Source organism: Schistosoma haematobium, chromosome ZW (genome assembly GCF_000699445.3).
Source record: "Schistosoma haematobium chromosome ZW, whole genome shotgun sequence".
Lineage (NCBI taxonomy): Eukaryota > Metazoa > Platyhelminthes > Trematoda > Strigeidida > Schistosomatidae > Schistosoma > Schistosoma haematobium.
The window spans coordinates 33,631,829-33,658,542 of record NC_067195.1 but is presented as its reverse complement, the minus strand read 5'-3'; the positions used below and the strand labels follow the sequence as shown (position 1 = coordinate 33,658,542).

Here is a 26,714-nt window from a genome sequence, read left to right as displayed (position 1 = left end):
TTGTCATAAGATCACAGATCTTTAATTTTATGGTAAACTTCATTTATTCCTAGTTTACTTGTCTATTGGTATCCTGAGAACAATTGATGTGAATCAATCAAAAACAATAAACATAATTGTATTTTAAGAATTTCGATTGCTCGATTAATGCAGAAGTATTCCATGATTACACTTAATCTTTTGGTTGTAAGGAGTCTTGATATACGTGTGTAGATAAATCTGTAGAGAAAAATTCATAGAGTAAATCCATACCGACAATTTTCTAAGATAAATTGTTCAGATGAACAGAATTACTTAACCGTCGGAAGCATTTTTATATGTCGTAAAATTGCTACAATAGCTACCATTTTGATTGACGATGTATTCTTTAACAGAAGAAATAGGTAAGACAACTTACTATATAATGTTTCGTACATTTAACAATTAAGATCATTTTTGACGTTAAATTCATGTTTGTCGAGTGAAATATTAAAAGTTCTCTGGTGATTCTAGTGTAATAGTAGTTAAGTGAATATCATTGTGTTCACCATTAAAATCATCCTTCAGTTACAGTTCATGATTAATGTACTTTTTCAAGACAACTCCTTGGTGTTTGTGTCTAATAAATTACTTTTATTTTCCACCTTAGGTCTTTTGAATCCCGTTCAAGATTTGCTAGCTAAAGAAAATCAAGAAGATAACGATTGGTCTATGATTATGGAAGTTGAAGTTGAAGATCCCACCTACAATTCTTCATCTGATAAGATTGATGAAAAAAACATCATAATAAATGGTAAGAACAACCAACATTTCCTGCAGAAGAACAATGAAACAGTAACAGAACATGGTACTTCTCAGCATTCCATACTCATACCTGGTGCAACAATATGTGGATCGTTTTTGTGCTATAACCAGGGACAATGCTATACTAACTTACATTCGCCTTCTTCAAAATGCTTATGTCCACTTGGATATTCAGGTGATTTCTGTGATAAAGGTAAATGACAATTCACTCAACAAACACAAATTAGTAACCATAAAGACATTTTCTAGTAGAAAAAATTATATGAGTACCTCTTTGTTATATTAGACAACATTTGGGCATTAACATTGACTGAGTAGGTTTGAAAGCAGCTGTAATCAATAAGTTCACAAATAACATTTACTTTGTATAAATCAAAAGAAAAAGTAAAAAAAACGGATACTTTTATTAATTATGGTTATCATTCTCTTTATTGTTTCATGGTCAAACTAAATAATCCTATCACTCACTTTTGTTTTCAGTCTCCTGTCAAATATTGTCGGGTGGATATCAATATATTCTATATAAACAAATATTCTTACACCTAATAATAAATAACACTCATAGAATACAATTTTTTTGTTTATTTGTAAAGTGGGTTTTGTAACACGTTTTGTGAGTGGGGTTTTATAAGACTAATTCAAGGATGGAGTTTATGCGTGATTTTATAAACAAGGAGTTTGCAATTTAAGTGACTTATAAAGTTGATTTCGGCCAATTTCCTTCTCTTTCCTTCTTTTTTTCTTTTGTAAAAGAAATTTGCTGAGGTACTTTGTGCTGAGAATTCTATATTGCACAAAAAATATAATAGAGAATGAAGTAATTATTAATGGCAATAATGATAATAACAACAATCACCTATGAAATGTGGTAACATTTTGTAAAGGAATCATTCATTTTAATGAATATCGTAAATGTCTGTTCACATAGTAGCTTACAGATTAGTTGACGTTAAATACTAATCTATCAAATACACATCTGACTGTAAATAAATCACATAAAAATTAGTGTATTCAGATATAATTTTCGAAATATGGATAAATCCTCACCTTTCGTCTTTGTAGTACGTCTGCGTTGTGCGATTCAAAGTTTTCAATAGTAAGTTACGGCTTGGTGTAGTTGTAGCAATATGTAGATGATAACCCTTGTATTATTCATTAGCGTTGATTATGTTCAATGAAAAGCAAGTTATGTAAATTACTGTGAACAGTTATTATGATTATAACTTTGTTTACTTCATACTATAATTTATCCTTTTAAAAGCTAAAGAGTAAGAGTTTTTTCAATATATTATCAAGGAATACTTTTCAATTTTTCTAATCCTTAGACTTATAATAAATATGTATGATGTATTCCATGCTGTAAAACTGTGGTATATTGTTATAGATTACATTTAAAGTGCTGGTGACCGAAACTTTAATGATAAAACCACTGTTCGTTAGAATTCTGGAACACCCGTTTTAATTGACATATTTTGCTTGAATTTTACAAAATATACTTAGAGAAATGGATGCCGACTGATTAATTCCCTAAAAGTTTAAAAATCAACTACTAATGAGATAATTATTCTGAGAAACTTTCTCTGTTTTTGTACTTCGTTGATTATCGAGTAACCGATTATGTTGACTGTGAAGCGTTTTTAGATAAGCGAAACGTTTCCCTATATATCGGTATGTTTAGCACTCTTGATTAAGAATGAAATACTTGAAATTATGAGATTGCTTCTCTAGGTTCCGTAACTAATGAAGAATGCTCTCCAAAAATAGTAACATTGTGGTGTATGCTACTTATATCTGTCGACCTAAGTAGTATATGACGCCAAACGGAAGTGGAAACCCTGGCAGCAGAAGTTTGAGAAGATCAAGTTGAAGAGAAGGGAAACGCAGATAGAAACGGAGTGCGAATAGGAAGAATCATACAGAATGTGAAGAAAAAATTATGAAAAATTGTAAATGAAGTATTCAATGTATGTCTCGCATATTTTACCAAGATATTCTGTAATTTCGTATCAAAATACATTGGTTGTTCCCATCTGCGGTCTCGTTCATTACAATATTACTTAAAACTATTGAAAATTGAGAATATTTAACAGTTGATTTACTTTATTCTGGTTTTCTTTGGAATCTACTTAACTACGGTTTAGAGCTTTAATTCTAATTCTTTTCAGCTATCATTCAGGTTCGTTAAAAATGTGCACATTATATCCTAAAGTTTCATTTCTATTAAGTGTATCAAAAGCCGTTTTTCATACTTCAGCATAAAATGCTTGGGTGTCTTTATTTACTTCTAGCATTACTATTTTTCAAAAATTGTCAAGCTCTGATAAGTTTTTAATTCTAAATTTGCGCTCAACTATCCACCTTATAAATCATTTTTAAATTATAAGCATCTGAAAGTTATTTTATGCACTGGTAATTTGTCATCTTACATTATCTCCGGAAATCATTCATAAAAGCGAAGGAAAGAGGTATACAGTATAGTTTCTCCATTTTTCTATTATTTCAGACTAATCGACATAATTAATGATAGTTTTGTTTTAATAAGTGGTTATTTTATAATCAAGTTTCATTGGCTTTTCATTTATTAGATAGAATTTAAAAAAAATATGATTTCCGTTTGCTTACTGTAAACTTCACTGCTAGTATTAAAACTAGTGACTAGCAATTGAGATCCAAAATATTTAGGAGCGTTTTATCACAATAATGCAACTGAGTGTTATACCGTTTCTAGTGCATATCATGTATGCTCATCCAAATATCAGCTTCATTGCTCGTTAAGACTGATAATTTGTATACGAAACAGTGTTTTCTACCCCTCAATTAAGTTATTGTGTTCCATTTTTTAAACTGACTACTATCCGTTACTTTAAGTTAGGTGTTGAACTTTATAACCATTTCAAGGCATTTTATTAGTTAACCTATTATTTCATTTAAGTCAGTAAAATCTTCTAGTTGAAGAACGTTTTCGCTGAATGGGTGTTAAAGTTTGAATGCCAGTTATCAATCAAATTTTAATTCAGAACTTTTATTTCGTGTCCGTTTGTCAAATGACTATACAATGGATACTTTGAATTTCGTCCAAACCGTTTTTGGTTATAGATGGTGGTTAGTACCGGAATCCATAACGCGCGTTTCGTCCTACTTGGAACTCGTCAGGTGGATGCATCTGCACTCCAAAGTTGGTCTGGATTGAAGAGCTAAGCAGGTAACTCAGTGGTATTCGAATCCCGTAGTGAAAATTAACCGTGGGATGCCGGTACATTCGACTGATGAGTCCTAAGTAAGACCAAACGAGCGTCCTAAACTCCAGTGCTAGCCAACGTCGATCTCTGCCTTTAATGTTTGTGACTTATGGCAATAATGAGGCAACGAGCACACGATACACATATACCAATAAGAAACTGATCGATTTCAGTTCTAGACTTCAATGAGAAGATTCAAACAACCAATACAAAATGAATTACGTTTTTAGTTATATTTAAAGTTGCTAGCATAGTATAGACTGTGTGATGGAAATAAACAAGTGAAATTATACACCTATTCAAATTTATGCAGGATTATTTAGTTACAACTATCACATATAATTCACGTCATATGAAGGAATGTATTTAAGATATGTCTTGAAGTCACAGTGAGAAATTTTCAGATTTTACTGAGTGATCCAAAAATTCAAAATAATTATACTTTTATACTGAATTATTGCAGAGTTATTCTTTATATGTCTCTCAAAGTATGTTACTGATTAAAGCTGATCATAATAGCTCTTTTCACATTACTTTTATTTTTGGGATTTTATAATTCTTCACAGTGGATGAAGGATACCAGTTTCCGTATATCGAGCAAGGTGGTTATCTAAAATTTTATTTTAAATCGTCTGCGTTATACAGTGGTATCAATCATAGTTTTATCGAAAGAAGTAATCAAGTGTCAATGAATAGTACTAATACCTATAAAGTGGACTTTGAAATACGACCAAGCCTTACTGATGGAAATTATTTATTAGTATCCCACGAGTCAAATAAGGGAGATTTTAAGTTTTCACTCAGTATTGAAAATGGATACGTAGTATACAGGTTAGATATGTGTATTATTATTGTTATTATTACATAATATTATCTTTATTACACAGCATTTTAGGGACCTTAAAGCTTAACTTTAGCCACTATGATAAACGATTTATGTTTCATAGTCAATTAGTTTGTTAATATTAAATATGCTGTATTTTCATAATAACGGTTATTCAAGAAAATACCTTAAAATAGTCATCAAATTAACGTAATGAGCAAAACGGATGACTGATAGTAAACGGAAGTCAGAAGACAGAGTTACTTACATCTATGTTATGTTATGTAAAATATATTAATCTACTTTTATTGGGAAAATTCTCAAATAGATGGGTATGAAAATAATAAACAAAAATGAATAATTCATTCTTCATACACTTGTAGAAAGGATTCTGTCAGATATGATAAAAGCATTCCAAAATGTTCAATTTCATATTAAAACACCTTTAGTTTACATTAACAAAAATCATTTTACTTCACGTGATGCTTGTCTCATCAAGAAGAGAAGTTACACCAAATGACCAGATAAACCTATAGGAAATAATGGTTCGACTTCATTTTTTAAAAGATTATACTTATTCTTACGGGGTCAGTTGTCAGCAAACTGGTTACATTGGCCAACAAGCGACTTTGTGATTAATTGATCAAATTAACAGCATGCATTGTAATGGGACAATCCATTCATGTAACTTAAGGGACAAACGAGATTCATAATGTTTAAAACATTATTAGTCAACTTGGTGATTAGATTCCCCTCAACAAGTTTACTGATTAATTCTACCATCCGACTTTTCTTTTTAGTCATTTTTATTCTTTTTTTAGTAGACGTTTTGAAATATAGATGTGTTTTGATTGAGAGGGTCCATTCTAGAAACAATGAATCGACTGTTTCCGTTTCAAAATTGCATCATTGATATGACCTTGTTAGGTATATTTAGAATGTAACATCATACTTTTGAGTTAGCAGAATTCCGATTAATTAACATTTAACTCAGTTTTAATTTTACTTTCTCGTCGCACGCAAATAGGTCAAAATATTTGCTTAGTTGAAGGAGTGGAGTTTGTTATCGATGCTGGTTTTATTATTTAAGAATGCAAATGATAGTGCTACAGTTTTATAGTATTCGCATTTGATGAGATTTGCAAGCGTTCTGCAGAATTTTTTAATAGATGAACTTACGATTAAATATTGAGTGATTATTTTATCTGTGTTTGAATATAATCACGAGATTATCATTGATAAATAGATTATAACATGCAAACATTCTGACAAACTGTCTTTTAGTAAAAAAGAAAGCAGGTGTTGGAGTTTCAGGAGACATGACAGAGGAATTACCACTGGAATACACAGCATGTGATTTTGATGACTAAAAGAGAAATGTATGTTATGATGAGCGTCATGTCTTATCTTACATACCTATAGGTTTGCACATAGTTGCGATAACAACTGATGGACAGATACAAATCTTAAGTCAGTAGGTTTGCGAAAAAAAGGAAACGGCATGTGAAGTAATGTATCTTGTTTACGTTTAGTTCATTTTAATCTAAACGATTAGGAAACCTAATTATTAACGTTTTGATCAGTAACATTACAAAGGTTTCTCTAAATGGTACATATTTCTTGAAATTAAGTTGGTGAACTTACTGCTGATATGTTTCTATATTGTTTCGTATTAAAAATATTTTAAACAGCCTTCATCCCATTTTATAATGATTGGTTAAGTCTTTATAGGTTTTGTAAAATAAAACTCCAAGAGGCTGAATATTTTCATATAAAGTGTCATCTTAAGTTCTACAAACGGTGTATCTGGTACGACAATCTGTATTTCACGTAGATTAAAATAACATTAGAGAGTTCACTTCATTGACTTAATTAGGTGGTCCCTTAATAGACATGCATTAAATTCCGATTCATCACATTAGTAAATATCTGCTAAACGTTTCCAATGAAAATGATACCTTCACACTCTTTTAAAGACACAACGTCTTTTTATTGATGTATTCCATTTTTTCTATTTAGATCTCTGCGAATTTCGAAAACAAATTATGAACCCTATCGTAAAGAGGAAATCCAGGAAGTTAAGCATTTTACATTCCTTAACAGTGAGCAGTGGTATTATATCTCCTTTGGGGAGACAGCTGATGGAAAAGGTTTCCTGAGTGTTGATGGAATTAAAGAAGATGCTGTTTATATGAAAATAAGTTTCCCTTTAATACTGTCCTTCTATATTTTCTAACTACATTTGAAGCTTTAAATTTAATTTTTTACTGAAAAATGATGGTACTTTAATATATTTCAGTAGGCAAATGCGTATACAAATGTTATTAGTTCATGTATAATTCAAATACAAATTTTCATTAGTTCGCAAAAGAATACACAAATTCAGATAAGAGTCCCTTTACATAGGGATACCGAATAAATGGGTTTTATCATAATCATAAATTGGTAATTTTGTCAAACAAATGTAATAATATAACAAGACTATACAGCATAGAAAGTGGATATGCTCACTCAAGTTTTGTACTTCGTTCTATGATATAGAAAGGGTTTTATGTTTAAGTGATTAAGTATTGCATGAAATATCAATTTACTTGCAGTCATACTTTGAAAGGTTGAACGATTGTTCAGAAAGATGATGGAAAAACTTATTGACACACCAATTTAAAATAATCATACCAGTCAAAAACGTATGTTATTCTGACTGACATCCTGTGCATATTTGGAAATAAATTATGTGTTTACAGTTAGGTTAATAACAGGAAAACCTGGAAAATCCCATCACATGAGCTCCAAAACATTTTACAAGTAATCTATTTAGATGGTGGTTGGAGGTAGCCGACGGGAAACCCTGGACCCGGGTTTCGTGCTACTTGGCACTCGTCAGCAAGGTGTACCTGTAATCTTGAGGGGACTGGTGCTCCCTGGTGGATTCGATCTCGTGTCACCCAGTTTCACAGTCAGAGACGTTACGACTGAGCTATCCGAGCCGCGACTGACCTCCTGTAGGACTGAGATGTAATCACAATTAATTGATCACTGGGTGGTGATCAATGTCATGCTTGTCTAGTCCTTATTAGTGCAGATCGAATGCTATCGATCGTAATCTATTATGGAAGTGGTTTATGATGATTGATAAAACGAAATTTACGATTTGTAAAACCAACGGATAGAATAGTAATAGAGAGATAAATTCAATTGTGTGAATTGTAGCTGAGCGACGACTACTCACGAGGCCGTATTATCGACGTGAAATCCAAATTGATTAGAATTCGAAGACGAGACAGTTTTTTCCTTAATAAAATAACATTTATATATCGAATGCGAACACAGAATAAAAATGGCAAGCTGTCATAGGAGACTGGAGAAAATTAGCTTTGAGTTTATTCAGCTATCAACCAATTATGACCGAATGTTTAGCCTACTTTTTGGGCATCACATAACAAATTCTTACAGTTTAAACTCTTTAAATTCACAGAAAATTCATAATGAAAGTGCTTGAATGAAATTCATATCTATGAATAATTCTTGAATTATTATATAAATTCTGGATGCCAAAATGTTTCTTAGTAAAATCAAACACTAAGCTGCATCATACTAAGCATTAGGTAGATCCCATGGCAAAGAGTAATTGCTATGAAAAAAGCTGTATTTCATTTTACATTTTACTTCACTTAATTCTTCTCTTGTTTCGTGGACAACAACAATATACTTCCCCATCGATTTGCTCTAATCAGTCAATTGTTCTGAACAATCAGATTATTTAGTGGAATAACACAAAATTGCATATATTTGTTTGTTTATTTATTCTCATTTTATTCATGCTCTGACATGTTCGATTTATAACATCTAGCATACAGTTAATTTTTGAATGGTATTCGGTAATTTTAATGTTTGATTATTTCTCCTAAAGAAGCTTGAAGCAGACTGAAGACAGAAATGTTGGATTAATTTTAAATTCAACCGGTCATATGTTTACAAATATAATTTCATTATTGGTGTAAGCGTTAGGTAATTCAGTTTGTGTAAATTACGAGTTTACATTTTCATAGAAGTTAAACTAAGATTTTCAGTACAAATATACAGTACTTAAATAGGCAAAATGAACTTTAAAAAAAAATCACTTTTTTAACATCTGATTTTTCAACTGTTGGAAGTGAATATCTAAACTGACTAATGAATTGAAATGAATAAAGTTTTGTAATTAAAGTAATTAAGAAATCTTACAGCTTGTCTGTCATTGTCATCGCTACATTTCTCCTTTAATTAGTTGATTTTATAGATCAATAATTTGTTTAGGAATTAGATAATCTTCTTGTCTAAGTTAATATAAGTAGGACATCTGTCAGTCAGTCAGTTAGCTTTGGATATAATTCTTTTAAGTCCTAAAATCATTCATAAGTCTTTATTTGATTCACTCTCATATATATTAAACAGTATTATTGTTTTCTTTTTAGGGGACCTTGCATCTGAATGAGTAAAGAGCGTTTATAAATTAACATGATGTTTTGTAGGCTAATAATTTAGAGTATAATGTATAGAATAAGATAAACTGATTAACCTGTACTGGCTTCACTATAATTTAATACAACCTGGATAACCAGAAGAATAGTTTAAAAGCATGCAAATACTTCATACTTGTATTTTGAAACTTTTTGCACGTATATTTCAGTTTGAATTTGTATTACTGGAGTATATGTGAAGTTATATGTTTGTTGATTCAAGTGAAAGACTTTTGAGAAGTCGACTATGTATGTTGATTTTATTTGATATAATTAAACAATTGAAACGGAAAATTTCTTAAGTGGCACTTTAATGACCATCCATTTTCATGACAATATTCTTCTTCTTTTAATTCATTGAAATTTTATACCCATTAATTTTTAAAACTTTACTTGACAATATAAGATCATTTTTATGGTTGTAATAAATATCGCCTTATAGTTGTAAGGAGCCTATAAATGTCAGTAAAATAATAATAAAGGAATGAATCATTTTGATTATTCCTACTCCCTGTCATGAATTATTTAATATATGAAAATTATAGGTCATTCCATGGTCGGATGTTATACATTATGAAAAATATCTGAAAAATGTCAATGATATGGAGTTCAGTTATGTCTCGTTTGGTGGACATCCTAAATTAACTAAAACAGGAGGTCCAATTCATTTTCTTGGTTATATTTTTGAGCAAAGTTATAGTGGCTGCATACAAAATATACGGATTAATGAAGTTCCTATAGATCCTAGACGTAAGGCTTTCTTAGGAGATGCTGTGGATGGGTATGGGATTAGTAAGTTAAGCTGCATTCATTTTTTGTTTTATTAATCAGTGTATTGATTTCTTGTAAACATCTACAACTTCTTTATCACTCATGAATTTTGATAGATTTCATTTTTGCATAATGAAATATGGCCATTATACTTTCTTACAACGGTTTTGTAAAAAATATTCGTGTTGTTATTGAAGTGATATTGACTAAATCACACTAAAAATGATCGGAAAGATGACCTAATTTAGCTTTTCGTATGATGTAGAGGTAGTGGTTAACTGACTACGATGAAACACAGGTTATGACTAGGATAGATGAGGTATATTTGTTTTGAACATGGATTCTTCACTTGACTTCGCAAGCTTGAAATCATCAGAACAAATTGATATCTTTATGTAGTCGTATATCTGTCAGTCATATTATTATTGATCACTTTTTATGTTTCTACCTATCTAAAATGTTAAATATAACCACAAAGTTACAAGTAGTCACGAAGACAGTAGTATGATACGTCTAATTTAATCAAAACGTTTACAGATTTTACATCTACTACGTATACAGAATGATTGATAAAATGAATACTACACGTCTCTCGAAGTATCTATACTTATAATGTCCTGAAATAGTTCACTGATTCCACTAGTGAATGAGAATATTTACAGTTTTCTTATCTGGTTTCAGCTAATTGTGGTTTTGGTTTATGTGAAAAGAAAAAATGCAAAAATAATGCCTCGTGTTTGCAAACATCTGGTTCCAGTGTTATTTGTCAATGCCCTTTGGGAACTTCGGGTCGACAATGTGAACAAAGTAAGTTAAATACATACTTCTGACAGTAACAGTAAAAACTTCAAAAATCTTTTATCTTCAGACACACATTTCAGAAAATAATCGCCTGTATTTTAATGAGGTTAAAATTCCTATTAAGATATGTAGGTAAATGACTGAAAAAAAATATTTTTCATCTATTATTTGTTTTATTCGTCAGAATCAATGAAAGCAAATGTAGCCAATTTTATTCGTTTTTTTTAAATTTCTGATAGAAAAGACGTAAACTACGATTCCAGGATTTGCGGGAAGAATGCTGTTAGTGTCTTTGATTATAATGGTTCAGCCGATTTCTATTTAGATAGGTTTTCTCTCAGTATGCATGCGGATTTGTGTGTCGGCTTAAACATAAATAGACAATTTCCACTTGAACAATAAAAACACGAAGTTTGGTGAAGTGATCTCTTTTCAACGAATTTGTTATCAAGCTGTACAATCATATATATGTGCATGTACATGTGAGATCATCTGAAAATGGAGATGAGTCAGTAATTAAATGAAGTGAGGAAACACGTATAGTAAATAGCTTGATAATCATAAAAGTTGTGAAGAGTTTAAATAGGATTGAAATCACATGAAAGTAGATATAAAAGACATTTAGTCATTAGTTGGTAATTTTGTCTAGAATTAGAAATTGTTAGGATGTTTTAAGTAATAATCAAACAAGATTTGAAGAGTTTAAATAAATGAGTGAACAAGAAAACCGCTGAAGGAAGTGGTGAGTTTGGTGTACTTAGATGAGATTTAGTTTAACGAAGACCACCTAACTAAATAAACACTAATAAAATAATATTAATAATGATAATAACAAAAAAGTAATAATTCCAGTTGAAATGAGTCAAAACTGTAAATTTACCAATGTAGTGATAAATTGGTTAATATCTCGTTATGAACACATAAGTTAAGTTCTTCAATTGCTACTGTTTCAACAAACTGGCGAGACGTTTCACATTTTTGTTTTCTGATAATCTTGAAGAATTAGGGAACGTTGATGACAACCTTAGTGTCAATTAAATGGAGGGCTATTGCATTATTTAGAGCTGTTGAGCCTCTTAGTGTAAAAGTTTTTGGTATGTGCTCAAAAGTGCGGACATATATTCTTCTCTCTGTTCTTCCAATGTATGTGCTTTGGGACGTACATATAAATCGGTGGTACTGAGAAAAGAGAACTTGTCAACTTTTATTTGTTTGAGTGAGCAGTTCATTTAGCATAACTTCGTCATTCTTGCTGATGAATAAACAACCTTCACTGAGACATTTATCCCCTGACTAATTATTCCAGTGACTTTATGTCATTTGAAGCGCAATTATAAGAAGCAGATTTTCTTTCCCACCATATCGTACTCAACACGTACGTTGGTTTTGACATACTTCCTGATGAATATCGCTGAATATGCATTTCACGTAAGCAAGTTGTAATAAAGGCAAGTTATTCTTCCGGGCCTTCCTTTCAGCAGAGTTTACGAGTGCGGTCATAACGGGTTCATACAATCCCCATTTTTATAACTCAATGAACAAAATTTGATGTAGTTTAAATAAACTTCACTCTATGTATTTTCGTGGTAGAGTGTCTCTGTAGTTTTCCATCTGAAATTCGTTTGATCCCCACATGTAAGAAATGGTGTTTACCTCCTACTTCATGTTCCATTGTAGATTCAATATAATTGAATGCTTTGTTAAACAGTTTGAGTTTGTACATAAAACGCAGACAAGAAATGTATCATAACATACAATAGAGTGTAGTTCTTTCGACTGAATGCTCAAGCTTCGTTTATTCTAGGTTCCCCATAGATATATCAACTCGAATTTATTTCGAATTATTTGAAAACCATTAAAAAGTTGTGTAAACTCTCCGCTGCTATACAAGTCCAATTTTTAATGATATATTTTATTTAGAACAATTGATTTAGTTACTTTTCTCACTCTCTCACAACCCGGCTACCGTACAAAAATAACTTATTCTATGTATGACAGGACCACATACAGAATTTTTCTTCATTTCAAGCCGATTACAAAAGTAGTGATTACTGTATGAGAATCCGAAGCTTTAATATAGTGTTGCATCATTTTGGTAATCATTTGTTCTCGGTTTAAACCAATTTCTAGCAAAGATATTTTTATTCCCGTAGAAATCAATGATTTGCTTCTCTAAAATTTATTTTTGGTATTCATTAGTACTTTAATGATTAGCTTATCAACTTGTATTTATCTATATATTTTTTTGTTATCTCCTCACAGGAGTTGAGCTAATAATGCCGTTCTACAATGGATATTCGTACACCGAGTATTTCGGATTGAGTGGAACATCATCATCATTCACCACCTTGGAACTTCAATTTAGACCATCACAACCAAACGGGCTGATTTTATATGAAGGTTATAGTCATGATAGGCGTGGGGACTTCTTGGCTATTATGTTAGTTCACGGATATGTTGTAGTGGCGTTTGACTTAGGTTCCGGTTCAGCGTTTTTAAAGTAAGCTTATCTCTATTTTTTGAGAGTATATAGTCGACTCCGATCCGGAAGTTTAATAGCAGATGAGAAAATAATTGAACACAGTAATCGGATAATATTCAGTCTGGTACTCAGTTCTTGAGTGCTAACAAAGATCACGACCACACCTTACAATACGAATGTTATTCAAAATTAGTTGATGTCAAAGAAATAGAAGGCTGCACACTGCTATTAAAAAGCACCAAGTTTTGGTGTTGTTTTTAATGGTTATAAGTAGAACGGCAAATGCCTTAACCAGGCTCTAACTTAAAGACCATGGAGTATTGTTTATTCGAGATATCTATATTAAAATTGGGGACCAAGATATGACTGTAATTTCTATTCTGCAGATGGGTCACTTCTTGCAAAGTTTGTGGACGTCGCGGTGGGCTAAAGCAGGAGGCGTAAGATTACTCGGTGTTGTGGTTAAAATTTAGAAGTTCATTTCATCAGCCTTTAAGCCTAGATTAGAAGATACCTACTATTAGTTCGTAAACGCTAAAGATCAGAGTAACATGACAAGCCAACATGGGTGATAATGTTTCTGTTAGCAGTATGAAGTTCTAAATACATAACCTCCCCAACGGATTATTATGGCTAGATTTTCTTATCCAAATATATATGAGAGGATTCTTAGCTTTTAAAATGCTAGACTAATAATAATATATAACATATAGCATAAGTTCTTGGAAACAGTAAGAAGAACTGACTAACCTGCTTGCAACCAAATTTGATTTGCGAATCAGTCATATTTTATGGATATTTGAGCGCTAAAATGAATAGGTTATTTCATTCGACCGATTCCATGTACGTTTATTAACTTACCTATTCGTGTGGAGCCAGGTATATAGGTTGTTATATGCGTATTCTATCCGAAAGAATTTAAAAACGTTACTCGACTTGGCTGAAAATAGCTGAAAACGACTGAATAACAAGCCCTACGGTCAAACACCTTGTGAACAATAATCATTCGACCATAACGGGTTCTGTGTTCAAAGTCATCTCCAAGGCAAGCAGAAGGCTGACAAAGTCAGCTAGTTTCCATCTTTTTAGCATTACCGAAGAACTTGCCGTACATCTGGAGAGACTAGGATTATTTGTACAAAGAAACTTGCACAACCCCTTCTTCTAACGTGGTCTCAATCTCTTGTTACTTTTTTCCTTCCTTACTTTTATAGTGGCCATCTGCTTTCTTTCTACCTTCCCTATAATCTTTTTATCCCCAAGTGGTTTGTTTTCTATTACTATGATTCTACAACTACGATAGACAGATACCTTGAATATTTTTTCAATAAAGGCATTCTTGAATTTTAATAAAATAATTTCCGTTTTTATACTTAGGAATGAGAAAGAAATAAAATTAAATGAATGGCACATAGTCCATTTTTGGAGAATTGGTCGTGATGGTTATCTCCAAGTCGACTCAGATGAGCATATTATGACAAATTACTCATTCGGTTTACAAGTTCAGCTAACGTTAACTTACTCTTTGTATCTTGGTGGACATCCAAATGCTAATTTTATATCAACCCATATAAAACCATTTATTGGATATGCAACAAATTTGAGTATTGGATTTCAAGGATGCATCAGTAAAGTATGTCACTTGGCTGTATTACCTGTAGAACAATACTTTGCAGTTATCTCGTATTTTTAGATCACTAGATTCTCTCTTTTATTTTCTCTACAAATAGTAGAACCATGCATTTACTTATAATTTTAAATGATCAGATGAACTTTAGATTTCTCAAGATGAATCTTTCTGTCAACAATAAGTCTTAAATCTTAAATTATGACTAAGTTGAAATTTTTTCAAGGTCTTAATTTATTCTAAAATGTGTGTTTCTGGACACTTAAAATCTCTTATCTTTTTCAAAGTTATAAATAGATACGTCAATTGTTAGCAAATCTTCGAAGTAAGGCTTCTGTTTTCATGAATTGCGTTTGGTTCTCCCTAAACTACAAATAATTTTTATGATACAAAAGTGACATTTAAGATGTTGGAAAAAGGATTTTCATAGAAATGTTTTCTGCATAGCGTTTCTATTTGTTTCAAGTTTGTATTGTGTGCATCTCATTCCAAAGCTCAACTCCCGAACAAATTGTTGTAATGAATGGGGTAATAAAGATTTTTGACTAAGTGATGTTTGTCAGTATTAGTCTTCATTACATCTATGAATAGGATTTAAATTGTGAACTAAAGCTGAATTGTTATGGTGGAAAATGATCAATATTTTACAACAACATGTACGATATAATCAACCGTTTCATTTCATTGGTTGAAGACTGTGATTTTACGTATTCTAGAGGCGATATTATTTAGTAAATACAGTATTGGGTGCATGAATTTTTCAATTTTGAAACACGCGTAGTTACATGTTATGTGGTCTATCGTAATCCTGGTTTTGAGTTTCAGTCAGTTCAAAAATAAGGTGGAAACGAAACCATCCATATATCTCATTCCCACTGAAGATCTCAGTGACAAAAGATAAATATTAATGGATCCATAATTTAAAGTCATAATTCAATATTTTCGTTTCATTTATACATTGGATAAACTGCTTGTTTTTATACAATTTTGTGTTCTCACAAAGAGAAAACTGAAAATTCCATACACCTTAAGTGCCGCTTTTTTTCGTTAGTAGCAAACTTTAGCTTCTTGTATTCAAAACGTTTGAGTCTCTTATCTTTTTTAAACAATATTCTATTAGATTGAAACAAACGGAGTACTTATTGATCCTATTAGGGATGCGATAGGTGGCGTGAATATTTTAAATTGTCCTGGACAAGAATGTGGATTTCCAAACCCTGTATGTTTAAACAACGGGAAATGTTTACAGGACTTAAAAGGTTTTACATGTTTATGTCCTCTTGGATTTCAGGGGAAGAATTGTAAAGAAAGTAAGTAAATTTATCATTGCAATTATATATATTATTGTCTTAAATAAGAAATTGTATTCAACGGTTGTGCTATTCCAAGCCTAATTTTTAGATTTACTATGAACTAAACAAAACACTAAAACCTTTTGTGTCTTAATAATGATATGGGATATAAATAAATTTTCTTAATAACGAACGGAGTATATTTTTCTGATTTTGCTGTATGCTAATGATTCATCAAATTATCTTAAATTTCTCACATGAAAACTCAACACAAGGATTCTTCTATGATGCTTTTAAAGATCCATTTGCAGCAAGTTGAACTTAAATTAGGTGTATGTAGGTTCTATATAATATTTGATCACTGAATTTAAGAAATTCATACTACTAAAATATAAAAAACTTTAATAGTTATTATAAACATACATTCGTATTCAGCTTTTTCGAATGATGGCCTCGAGCAGTCATCGTTAAAGTACGTTTAAAAATCTGAGGAAAACTAGATAGGATGTATCACAAAACTAAAAGAAATGGTCTTATAACTGTCAAAGCTTTTATTAAAAATCTTGCGAGTAACTAATTCTAGAAAACCAATGTAAGTTCCTTAGATGCACAATCAAAACTTCAAGTTCATCTTCATTTTATGGAAAGATGCCAGTAACAAAATAGATAGTTAGTGCTTAAAAAGTAGGCAGGGGCTAGGCATTGTGCTTGCGCAGTTTGTGAAAACCAGTAAACTACTTTATTTATTTTTAAATAACAAATATAGGTTTAAGACTAATCAATTTTATCATGCGAAGGAAAAAATAATTTAGATGTAATAGATATTCGGAGTACTGTTTGGGGATAAAACAGTTCTGGTTTACAAGAGATGCAAATGCAAAGTCTGACTGATGTTTGATGCTACCATTTATTTAGGTTATTTATCACATTTATTAAGAGGTTATTCATCCACGGTTGGAGTTTATTGACTGCTTGTGGAAGCAGTGTATATGTAATTAAGAATAGTGCAGTAGACGCCACTCACAAGATTTGTTGTAAGTAGTATAGTGCGGAACGTGGCCTCGAAGTCGTTGCAGTCGTTAGACAGAGTGAAGAGTTCCAGTACATCGGAAGCTTGTTCTAGAAAAAACACTCGATGACTAGACCAGAAGATAGTATGGACTGCAGAACACACTGTGAGATGCAAACGGATGATCGAAAGCTGTGTATATGTATTATGTAAACCATTTGTAATAAACAAATCTGTCGATTGTCATGTTCTACAGCAGTATGAAGCTCCTGATTTCCATGTTCATTGACTTACCTAAACACATCAGTTAATTATTCCAATTTATGTGTTTCAGTCATCACTTCTCACCGATAGTTGAAATTAATGCACTTGTTTACTAATAATAACGATGTTAGTTGTGTATACAAGTTTGTAAAACTGTTCTCCCTCTAACTGTTTAATAAAGTTGAACGCTACTTTATTTGAGACTCAAGATTAAGATTGACAATCTGCATCATTCAGATTTCAGTATTTGCAAATTATCAGAGACCGCAATTTATAACTTTGAATCTTCTAAATATACACTGACTATCCATTCCGTTATTTAGAAGGCATCTGATTTTTAGATGCGACATCATTCACATTAAAATTTGAGCTATGCAAACCATATGTGTTACAAAACTGATGGAGTTGAATAGGGAAGTATAAGATTTCTTAAACAGTTTTTAAACGACATGATAATAATATAAGAATATATTTAGACTGTAATAGCAGAGCACTGGTGGTATTTTTTAGATAATCTTAGTGATATTATCAATAGGCAGAAGTTTTACTTTACATAACCTCTTACTTCTAAAATGAAATTATTGACGAGAAAAGAAAAAGAGATTATCTGAGTTTCGATTTCAAACAGATATAAAGCATAAAATTAGTCTGAAACGTATCCTACACCATGCGGCTTTTATAGTAATTTCCTTCCTTTATTAGTTATTAATGGACACCTTTCATAAAATGGAGTGTTCATGATTATTTAAAATAAAACGCTTTGATTTCAATTATCTTCTATAGCTAGTGACAAAATACAGTGCGTATTTGCTGCTTTAGTCTACACTTTGCCTTTAAACATGCATATCTCCCATATTTGTGATTCAAAATAGGCGTTTAGCGGTTCATATTTTCCGGCCTCATTCAATTCCAAGTGTCCAGCATGTCACTGATTAGAATCAGTTATTGAAATCTGTTTGATTATTTCACGTGCACATCAAGTTTTAAGTATCTAATGCATACCATGAGGATGTATATATTTCTTTGTAATGTTTAAGGCATTTTAATTTCTAACGAGTCAAACAACCAAAAAAAACCATTCTTGCATACTTCCTGATTTTTAATGGTCTTTCATATGATATCGTATTCAGATTACGCTACAACCAATCGTCTCTTAGAAACTGAAGACTTAGTTTTACACTTAGCCTGACAGCTAACTCCATATGTTCATTCTTGTAATATGTGGGTTTGTATTTTCGTGAAAATTTATAGTCATTACAAATATGAGAACTTAGATTCGCTATGTACTTATGGAAGACATTTTTATTCTTAACTCTCATTTTAAAACCGTCATATTAAAAATATTTGCGTCTGTCACAACTAGAGTATCTTATAATTGGGTAAAAGAACATCAGAATTTGATGTCATGAACATATGTTTTTTCAAAACTCATACATCTATCAAATTTAAGGGTCTACACATATTTATTATTCTTACCAATTCATTCACTTTACAATGCAAGAATTTTGATTGTGTTAACATTAATAAGTTGGGATTTTTGTTAATGTACAAGATTGAAGGTCTTGGGCTCAACTCCCGGTTAGGGATTACTTTCGAGAAGTCCCATACTATAATGAAACGCTCGCCTAGTGCTTCTAAGTTTTAAAGGATTTCGATAAAACTTGACGATTTCCGGAACATCATTCTGATAATTTTGTTTTGTTTATTACTCATTGAAAAATACAAACTCTATAGATAGTAAAGATGTCAAAATTATCAATAAATTGAAGGGAAATGTCTACCCCTGATTCGTTTGTTTGATGTTTGTTCATCTGCATCAATGTAGTTTGCTAATAGCAGGATTTGTATGAGTTTCAATAAGTTTGTTTTTCTCTAAGTTGAACTGTGACACATACAATTTTGGAAGTTAAACAAAGTTATGTACATTTCCGTGAAGGTTATTTAGACTCAGTAAACTTTAAAGTGACTACAAATTAATGTCCAGGAAATAAAAGATTGATGACATATCAAGCTACATCTATTCGAATAAAAAATCTACTTTATAAACAAAAGTGGATAGTGGCTAGCGGTGGAATCCAGGACAAAGCGCGTTTCGTCTCATTTGGGACTCGTCAGCTGAATGTACCTATATCTTAAGGTTGATGTTCACCGATCAATTGAAGTCCTAAACATCAATGGGAAGATTCAAGCAAAATAATACCGCGTGAATTTAAATTCACCCCATTGCACAAGCAAGTGGCTAACAAGACTCAGTAGCTAAGTGGATAACACGATGGCATTTGAAGTGAACGGTACTGGGTTCGAGTCCCAGAGTGAACATCAACTCTGAGATGCAGGTACATCCAGCTGACGTGTCCCAAATGGGACGAAACGCGCGTCCTGGGTTCCACTGCTAGCCACTATCCATTTTTGCCTATAATACTCGTAAATTAAGGCAATATCGAGGCAACACGCACAGGATGCACATATATCAATAAGAGACTGATCAATCTCAGTCCTAAACATCAATGAGAAGATTCAAGTAAAACAATACCAAGTGAATTAAAAATCCACTTTTGATGTAAATTACGTTTAACTTTTCCATAGTGTGTCCTGAAAATACTCACGAAAGTCTGAATAACCAACGTTTCTCGTAAACAAATTACATAACTTGTGGATTTATAAAAATTGTTTTTTAAAGGTTGCACAATAACTAAACCCTTATTAGTCAAGTAGATTGATATACTAATAAGGTTAACTATTCTAAAGAGAGTTAATAAAACTCCATCAATGTGGAATCAAAATCAAATTTTTGCAACATATACATGTACTCCTGATTTAAGTAGTGAATTCTGAGTATTGATACCCTTAAATTAAGAAATACCATGTATCTATCTGGCGATCGGAGGGAAAGCTGATCTAATTACTGAGGAAACTAGTATTGCATAACATATCTGCAGCATATATTTAATGGTAAACTGTTAATACGTACAATCAGATAGTATACATCATTGAGAAAAAAGAATGAGATAACTGAAATTATTATCGAGCTAATTAGTAGTCAAAATAACTGAAATTTTATCATTTTCAGTTTATGTTTTTTTTTCTCTAAACACCCACTGATAATATTCATTAAGAAATTAATTGGCAAGGGAAGCAATTAGCTGCATTTGGAGAAAACAGTTTCGTGAAATTCACAACGAACTCATTAAATTATAGGTTGGTTAAGATTTTATTTAACGTTTATCATATTTTTTTAAATAACTGGCTTCTGCTTTCCTTTTTATGATGACTGCAACAATACTAGTCTACAAACCCGAAATTTTGATCAGTTGAACCACATTGTGTTCATGAAATTATAATCATTGATATGAGACGAGTGATGTGATGAAATATGTAGTCAAGTCCGTTACGACAAAGTACAAGCGATGGATTATGTTTTTAAACTGCTCCAGAAGTTGTACGATCTTCTTTGTCAGCGATCATGACAGAATGACTTAAAAGGTTTAAAATACAATGTTTTATTTCTAATTCTAATTCCTGGTATAAGCAAAATACACCTAGTGTGTTTTATGAATAGCAGATATTTAGTCAAGTCACTTGAAAGTTAAGTCTCGAACGATTTTAATAAATAAGAAACATGAATATTCGTCTGTTTGATCATATGACAAGCGCAGTTATAAAGATAGTAGGCTCTCAACATTTTTTTAAAAATTTGAAGTCACTTCACATTCTGAACTGATTTCAGCTGAATTATTGGGTATTTTACGCGATTTTACACGAACTATTCAGCTATCTAAGCAAGCACAATACATTTGGATTACAGATTCATGTTCAAAAAATTTGCATTTACAACTCCAGGTGACAAACCGTCTATTCGGTTTTCATCGTAATTCAGTGACATTACAAGTGATGTTAGTCCGGGATTATAGTATGATCAAGTGAAATTCAACTTTATAATGTTTTGGGGACTATTATTTTACTTCTTCTAGAGAAGTACTGAGAAGTTCATCTCCGTTTAAAAATGATTTTTGTTGGAAGCGTTAATTATCGAATTTCCCTCAAAAAGTTAAACCTTTATAGATTTAGTTAATGAGAATATAGAGACTGTTTGTAGAACAAAGAGAATGAACACAATAAACCTTTGATTTGTCAAAGGAAGGAAAACGACGAGAAGCTTTTATTTCTTCCTTATCAGTAACCCTGTAAATTTTATAAAAATTTAATTCTGTCAGAAATGACCCAACCCTTATTATATGATGCTGATCGACAGTTTAATTGATATTCAATCCTAAAAACTAAGAAAATCAATATTAGATGACTGGATAAAGTCAAAATTCGATTAAATGTATATTCATAATTCATTGGTTATAACGAATGTACGTTGTTTCTACTGAAACGTCCTTCTTAAGAGCAAATAATGACTTGAAACAAACTTCGTTTGTATTTCTAAGGCTAACTCTCATGTTTACCAATAATAATAAATATATATATATTCATTATATCACAATGAGCAGATGTTCAGTCTCACGTTGGTCGTCATCATGCTCGTTGTAAAGCCATTTGAAAACAGTACTTAATTTCAATGACAATATGTAACATAGATGCTTATCTTTAATATTTAAGTTTGATAGCTTGATGATTTTAGTTCATAGAAACGCTGATTAGCTTTTATTTGTATCTATTTGCGTTATTACTTTCAAGCGATAACTTAGTCATAATAATTGTAACATTACCCAAATATTCTAGGAGCTCTACGATGTATAATAAAACAAAACAATTCAAGAGTAATAGCTTGCCATACTAAATGAATTAAATTTTCCCATGTACTTCAGAAAGTACTTATTAAAATCCGTTTAACTTTCATTTTTCTACTACCTGAATTAAACTTATTTATTGTTTGCGTCAATAAACTACTAACTTTTGTCAATAGCCACTCGTTAATCGGTTTTATGAAAGTTCGAATACTGTCCCTCATGATGTATGAGTATTGTTTGCTTAGTTAGAGTTTAGATTATATTAACTCATAATGTGTTCATGAAATTATTTCTATGTATTGTTCATAACTCCTTTGTTATTTATGCTATTTTCTAATTCAACAATATTGTTTGGATAAATTTTGTTAACTTCCTTACTGTTGTATTGGGCCATAGCTGCTAGGATTTATATGTTATGATACTAACTTACTGAGAGAACATTTAGCATTCACTGTTAATCTTTTATGATTTACTTTTTAGACCCAATAGTCGTCACTATCATATATCGCTTGAATTTCGGCTATCCAACAAAAGTTTGGGAAATGGCATTACTTCTATGAAAAATTATCCGTCAACAAGTAATGCATCATTTAAGCTGTTCAAACAATATTTGGTCTATGGTGTATTTCAAGGTGTACACAAAATACAAAATATATTAATTCAGCTTCTTTCCAGCAGAAGACTAAAATTAGGTCTAGAATATGTAGACACTGAAAAATATATAGTCACCTTATCTAACGTGACTAATCAATCCTCGAACAATGATGAATTATGGAAAATTGGCCGTAACCAATTTAGTCAACGTATGTTGATACAAATGTATGACATTTCAGAGAAGTTAGAGTTGAGACACGATTGGCACAAACTCATACTTACAAAGTTAGTCACCGTTGATAAATATATCGTTTCTTGATTTGTGTCGACATGACTTAAAAATATGTTACATGAATTACATGTAAATCCACAGTAAACTTTGTCCTTATTCATACAACGTATTCAAATGGATACTTATTTCGAGAGTCATTATTAGTAATTTTTGGCAGTCATTCATATTTAGTCCGAGAAGTGACTAGAATGAGGAATTTCAAAAGCTGTAAATGCTTTAAATATTAACTTGAAATTTTAAAGCAAACTTCGACAGATTTATCTTATAAATTATCATGAACAGTTAAGATAAAGAAAGAAATCGCTTTAAATATACGTATTAGAGTTTTCAAGCTCCTGAGTGATAAAACGACAAATTATCTGGAATTTAGCAGTCATTTTTTGAGCCAAACACGTTCAATTGATATTTAGCAGACGTTTGTCTAAAGATATCAAAATCACTGGTCAGACCTCCCAATAAGTCAACTTAGATACCTCACATCAGCATCTATCGTTTATTCTTACTATTCCATTAAGTCATCAAAACATACTGGGTCGCCATGAAATTTGTCGCATAATAGTTTTTGCACTGTATATTAAAGGTAATCAAACTATTTAGTTGGTTCAATATACTAATAGCTTTTGTACTTTAGCACAAGATTATATATGTACACATTTTTGATTTCTCTTTTCATACTCAGTTAAATTTATTTTGTTCAGCCCGTCATATATTGTCACGCCGTGTGATTCATCTTTACCATTCAGTATATTGTGTTCTCCTTCCTCTACTTTCATTTCATTGTATTTGTACATATAAATTAGATAATCGATTTTCTTATCCAGTAGTTGAGGTTGTGTAAAGAAACGGAAGTTGTCGACTTTACATTATTCATGGCAGACTGCATTCTACAATAGATTTCCATATAACAGTCTTACATAAAAGACCGAGTAAAATTAGTTTTTGAATTCCTTAATACTTGTCTTGGTCAAATTGATTGTTATAAATAGTTTCATTCCTTCATGATATAAATCAATTCTTTACAGAAAAATAAAAGGTATTATCTTCAAGAGATTGGGATTAGTAATAAATAGAAATTGAACATCAATTAAAGGAACTATTAGACAATCCTCTCTGTATATTTACCGTTTTGGTGCAGCAGAAAACAGAAAATAGATTTTCATGATATGGTGTTGATTGCATCTTAAGTCTTACTTCTTATTCCATGTACTGTATAGTCAAAATAACTACGTAGTTTAAGAGACCGTCATTGTTATTGCACAGACTTTCTTCATCTTTATACATAATCACATTCATCTTACCATGGTCTGATAATGTGTAGTGGCAAACTTTCTCTTCGGAAATTCTGTTTCAAGCCCTGTTTAACAACGATGTTTCCAAACCTAACAAATTAGGTATGGGAATTTAGATAAACTCAACTACATAATTGATATATTTTGCGGATTTAGATGAACCATATCCACCGTGATATTATTATCACGGAATATTTAAGTTAAATTCATGATTCGATCTAAGTTGGACCACCAGTGAAAACCTGGAATCATTGGACTGCCGTTTCGTCCTAATACGGCCGCTCAGTGATTGCAGGTTTACAATGGTGGTCTAGCGTAAGTCGAAACATGAATTCAGTCATTAAAACGAATACATTCTCCATAAATCGCCATTATGATAGGAATATTTAAGTTACACGTTGTTTCCCTGTTTCCATGCTCTGAATATCAAATGTTGACTTATTGAATTTTTGACCTGTTGATTTTTTAATGCTTGCTATCTAGAAGTTCAAAGGCCATTACACTATTTATCAACCAATCACAAGTTGCTCAAATCTATTTTAAAGAAAACGAAGTGCAACCGGTTCAATTGTTCTTTGGTAAATCGATAAAGTCATGTTCTATTCATAATATTATAGTTCCCATTCCTGTTTAAATCAGGTCATCATTTTTAAAAGCAAATAATGTAGCTCACCTAATTCTGTTTATATTATCACTATTACTAATGGAAATAAATATTGTGATTAAAAAACAGAATAAAAACATAGTAAGGAGTTATCACTTCTTTTAAAATAGAACGACCTAAAGTTTTAAAGCTTCTCTGTAAGTGAACTCCATGCTACCGTTTACCAAAGAATATTTAATTTTCTGGACAACAATTGTGAATATAACGTTATGGTCATTTCCTACGTAAACCAATTGGAATGACAGAAGAGTCAGATAATTATTCATAAAGTACTAAATGTTTCACCTAGATTTTGAAAAAAATTGATTTATGAGTACAAAAGTTGGTTCACGGAATCTCAAACATATGAGGAATTCAGACGAGTTGTGAAGTGTGAAGATTGCTAATTCTACAACACACATGTGTAGACTTCAAAAAACAAACATACAACGTCTGAGTATGTTTTGTTAATAACTGGTGAATTTGTTGTAGATTAAGCATCGGTTAAAATGTCCTTTGGTAAACATATGTATATTCAATCGTAATCATAATTCTTAAAATTTACATCTGCAAATGATATTACACCAGAAGTATTTACATTGGATAGTTAATAACTAACCAGATCATAATACACATTACATGTCGCAATTGTCAACATTCGTATTTCGTACAACAGCTTAATAAACAAGATACCTGAATGACCAAACAGATTATTATTTATGGAGTGTCAGGTAAAATACCGTACATTTGTCAATTAAACTGAAAGATTGGTTGATGTTAGACACTAACACCATTGGATGCCGGCTCAGTGGTCTAATGGTTAAGTGCTCAGGCGCGAAGCCAGTAGGTCCTAGGTTCGGATCCCGCGGGGTGCGGGATCGTGGATGCGCACTGGTGAAGAGTCCCATACTAGGATGAAACGGCCGTCCAGTGCTTCCAGGTTTCCAACCGTGGTCTAACATCAATTAATTCATGATCTCAACCAAAAACTAAACTGAAAGACCTGTATTTGCTATAGAAGTAGGCAATAATTAGATAATTTTTAAAGAATAATATATACTATTACGTAACACCTTATGATGGAAATATTGAAACATAGAAACATGTGCAATAAATAATCAGTATCCAAAATGTTCCCGACTACTCATTTACTGTTAATCATTCCTTACAGGAAAAAGTTGAGTATTTTGCATTTGTTTAGTCTATTTACCACTCGATCTTTCTAAAGCGATCAAAACAATGAGAAATAGGTCTGATTTAAGTTCTTAATACTACCAGTTTATTTTTATATTATTAATTAAGCGTTTCTAGTAGACTCTACTTATATAAAATTTATAGTGTTATTTAAAGAAGTAATGCTGCTTTTCTTTTAGGAGGAATCCCTGAAACTCTACATGCACAAAGACGATACCTGGAACTGATGAGTAATGGATATTCATCTTCACATAAAGAGAATGTTTTTATCAAATCCAAAAATTTCAATGGTTGTATAAAGAAGTTAGAAATTAATGGACATCCTACTTCATTTGGTCATGTTGCTGACGGGCAAGATATTACTCAATGCACATGA

General features: G+C 31.5%; 1 protein-coding gene across 1 annotated transcript; it reads left to right on the top strand.

Annotated features, from left to right (window-relative positions):
• Nucleotides 1-358: 358 nt before the first annotated feature.
• MS3_00010362 (uncharacterized protein) lies at nt 359-26,714 on the top strand (the record flags this gene model as incomplete). Its single annotated transcript, XM_051218724.1, has 11 exons — nt 359-383; nt 629-976; nt 4,589-4,782; nt 9,890-10,136; nt 10,797-10,922; nt 13,179-13,416; nt 14,776-15,031; nt 16,146-16,335; nt 21,291-21,483; nt 22,807-23,205; nt 26,495-26,714. 11 exons carry the CDS (start codon nt 359-361, stop codon nt 26,712-26,714), a joined length of 2,436 nt encoding a protein of 811 aa, XP_051071150.1.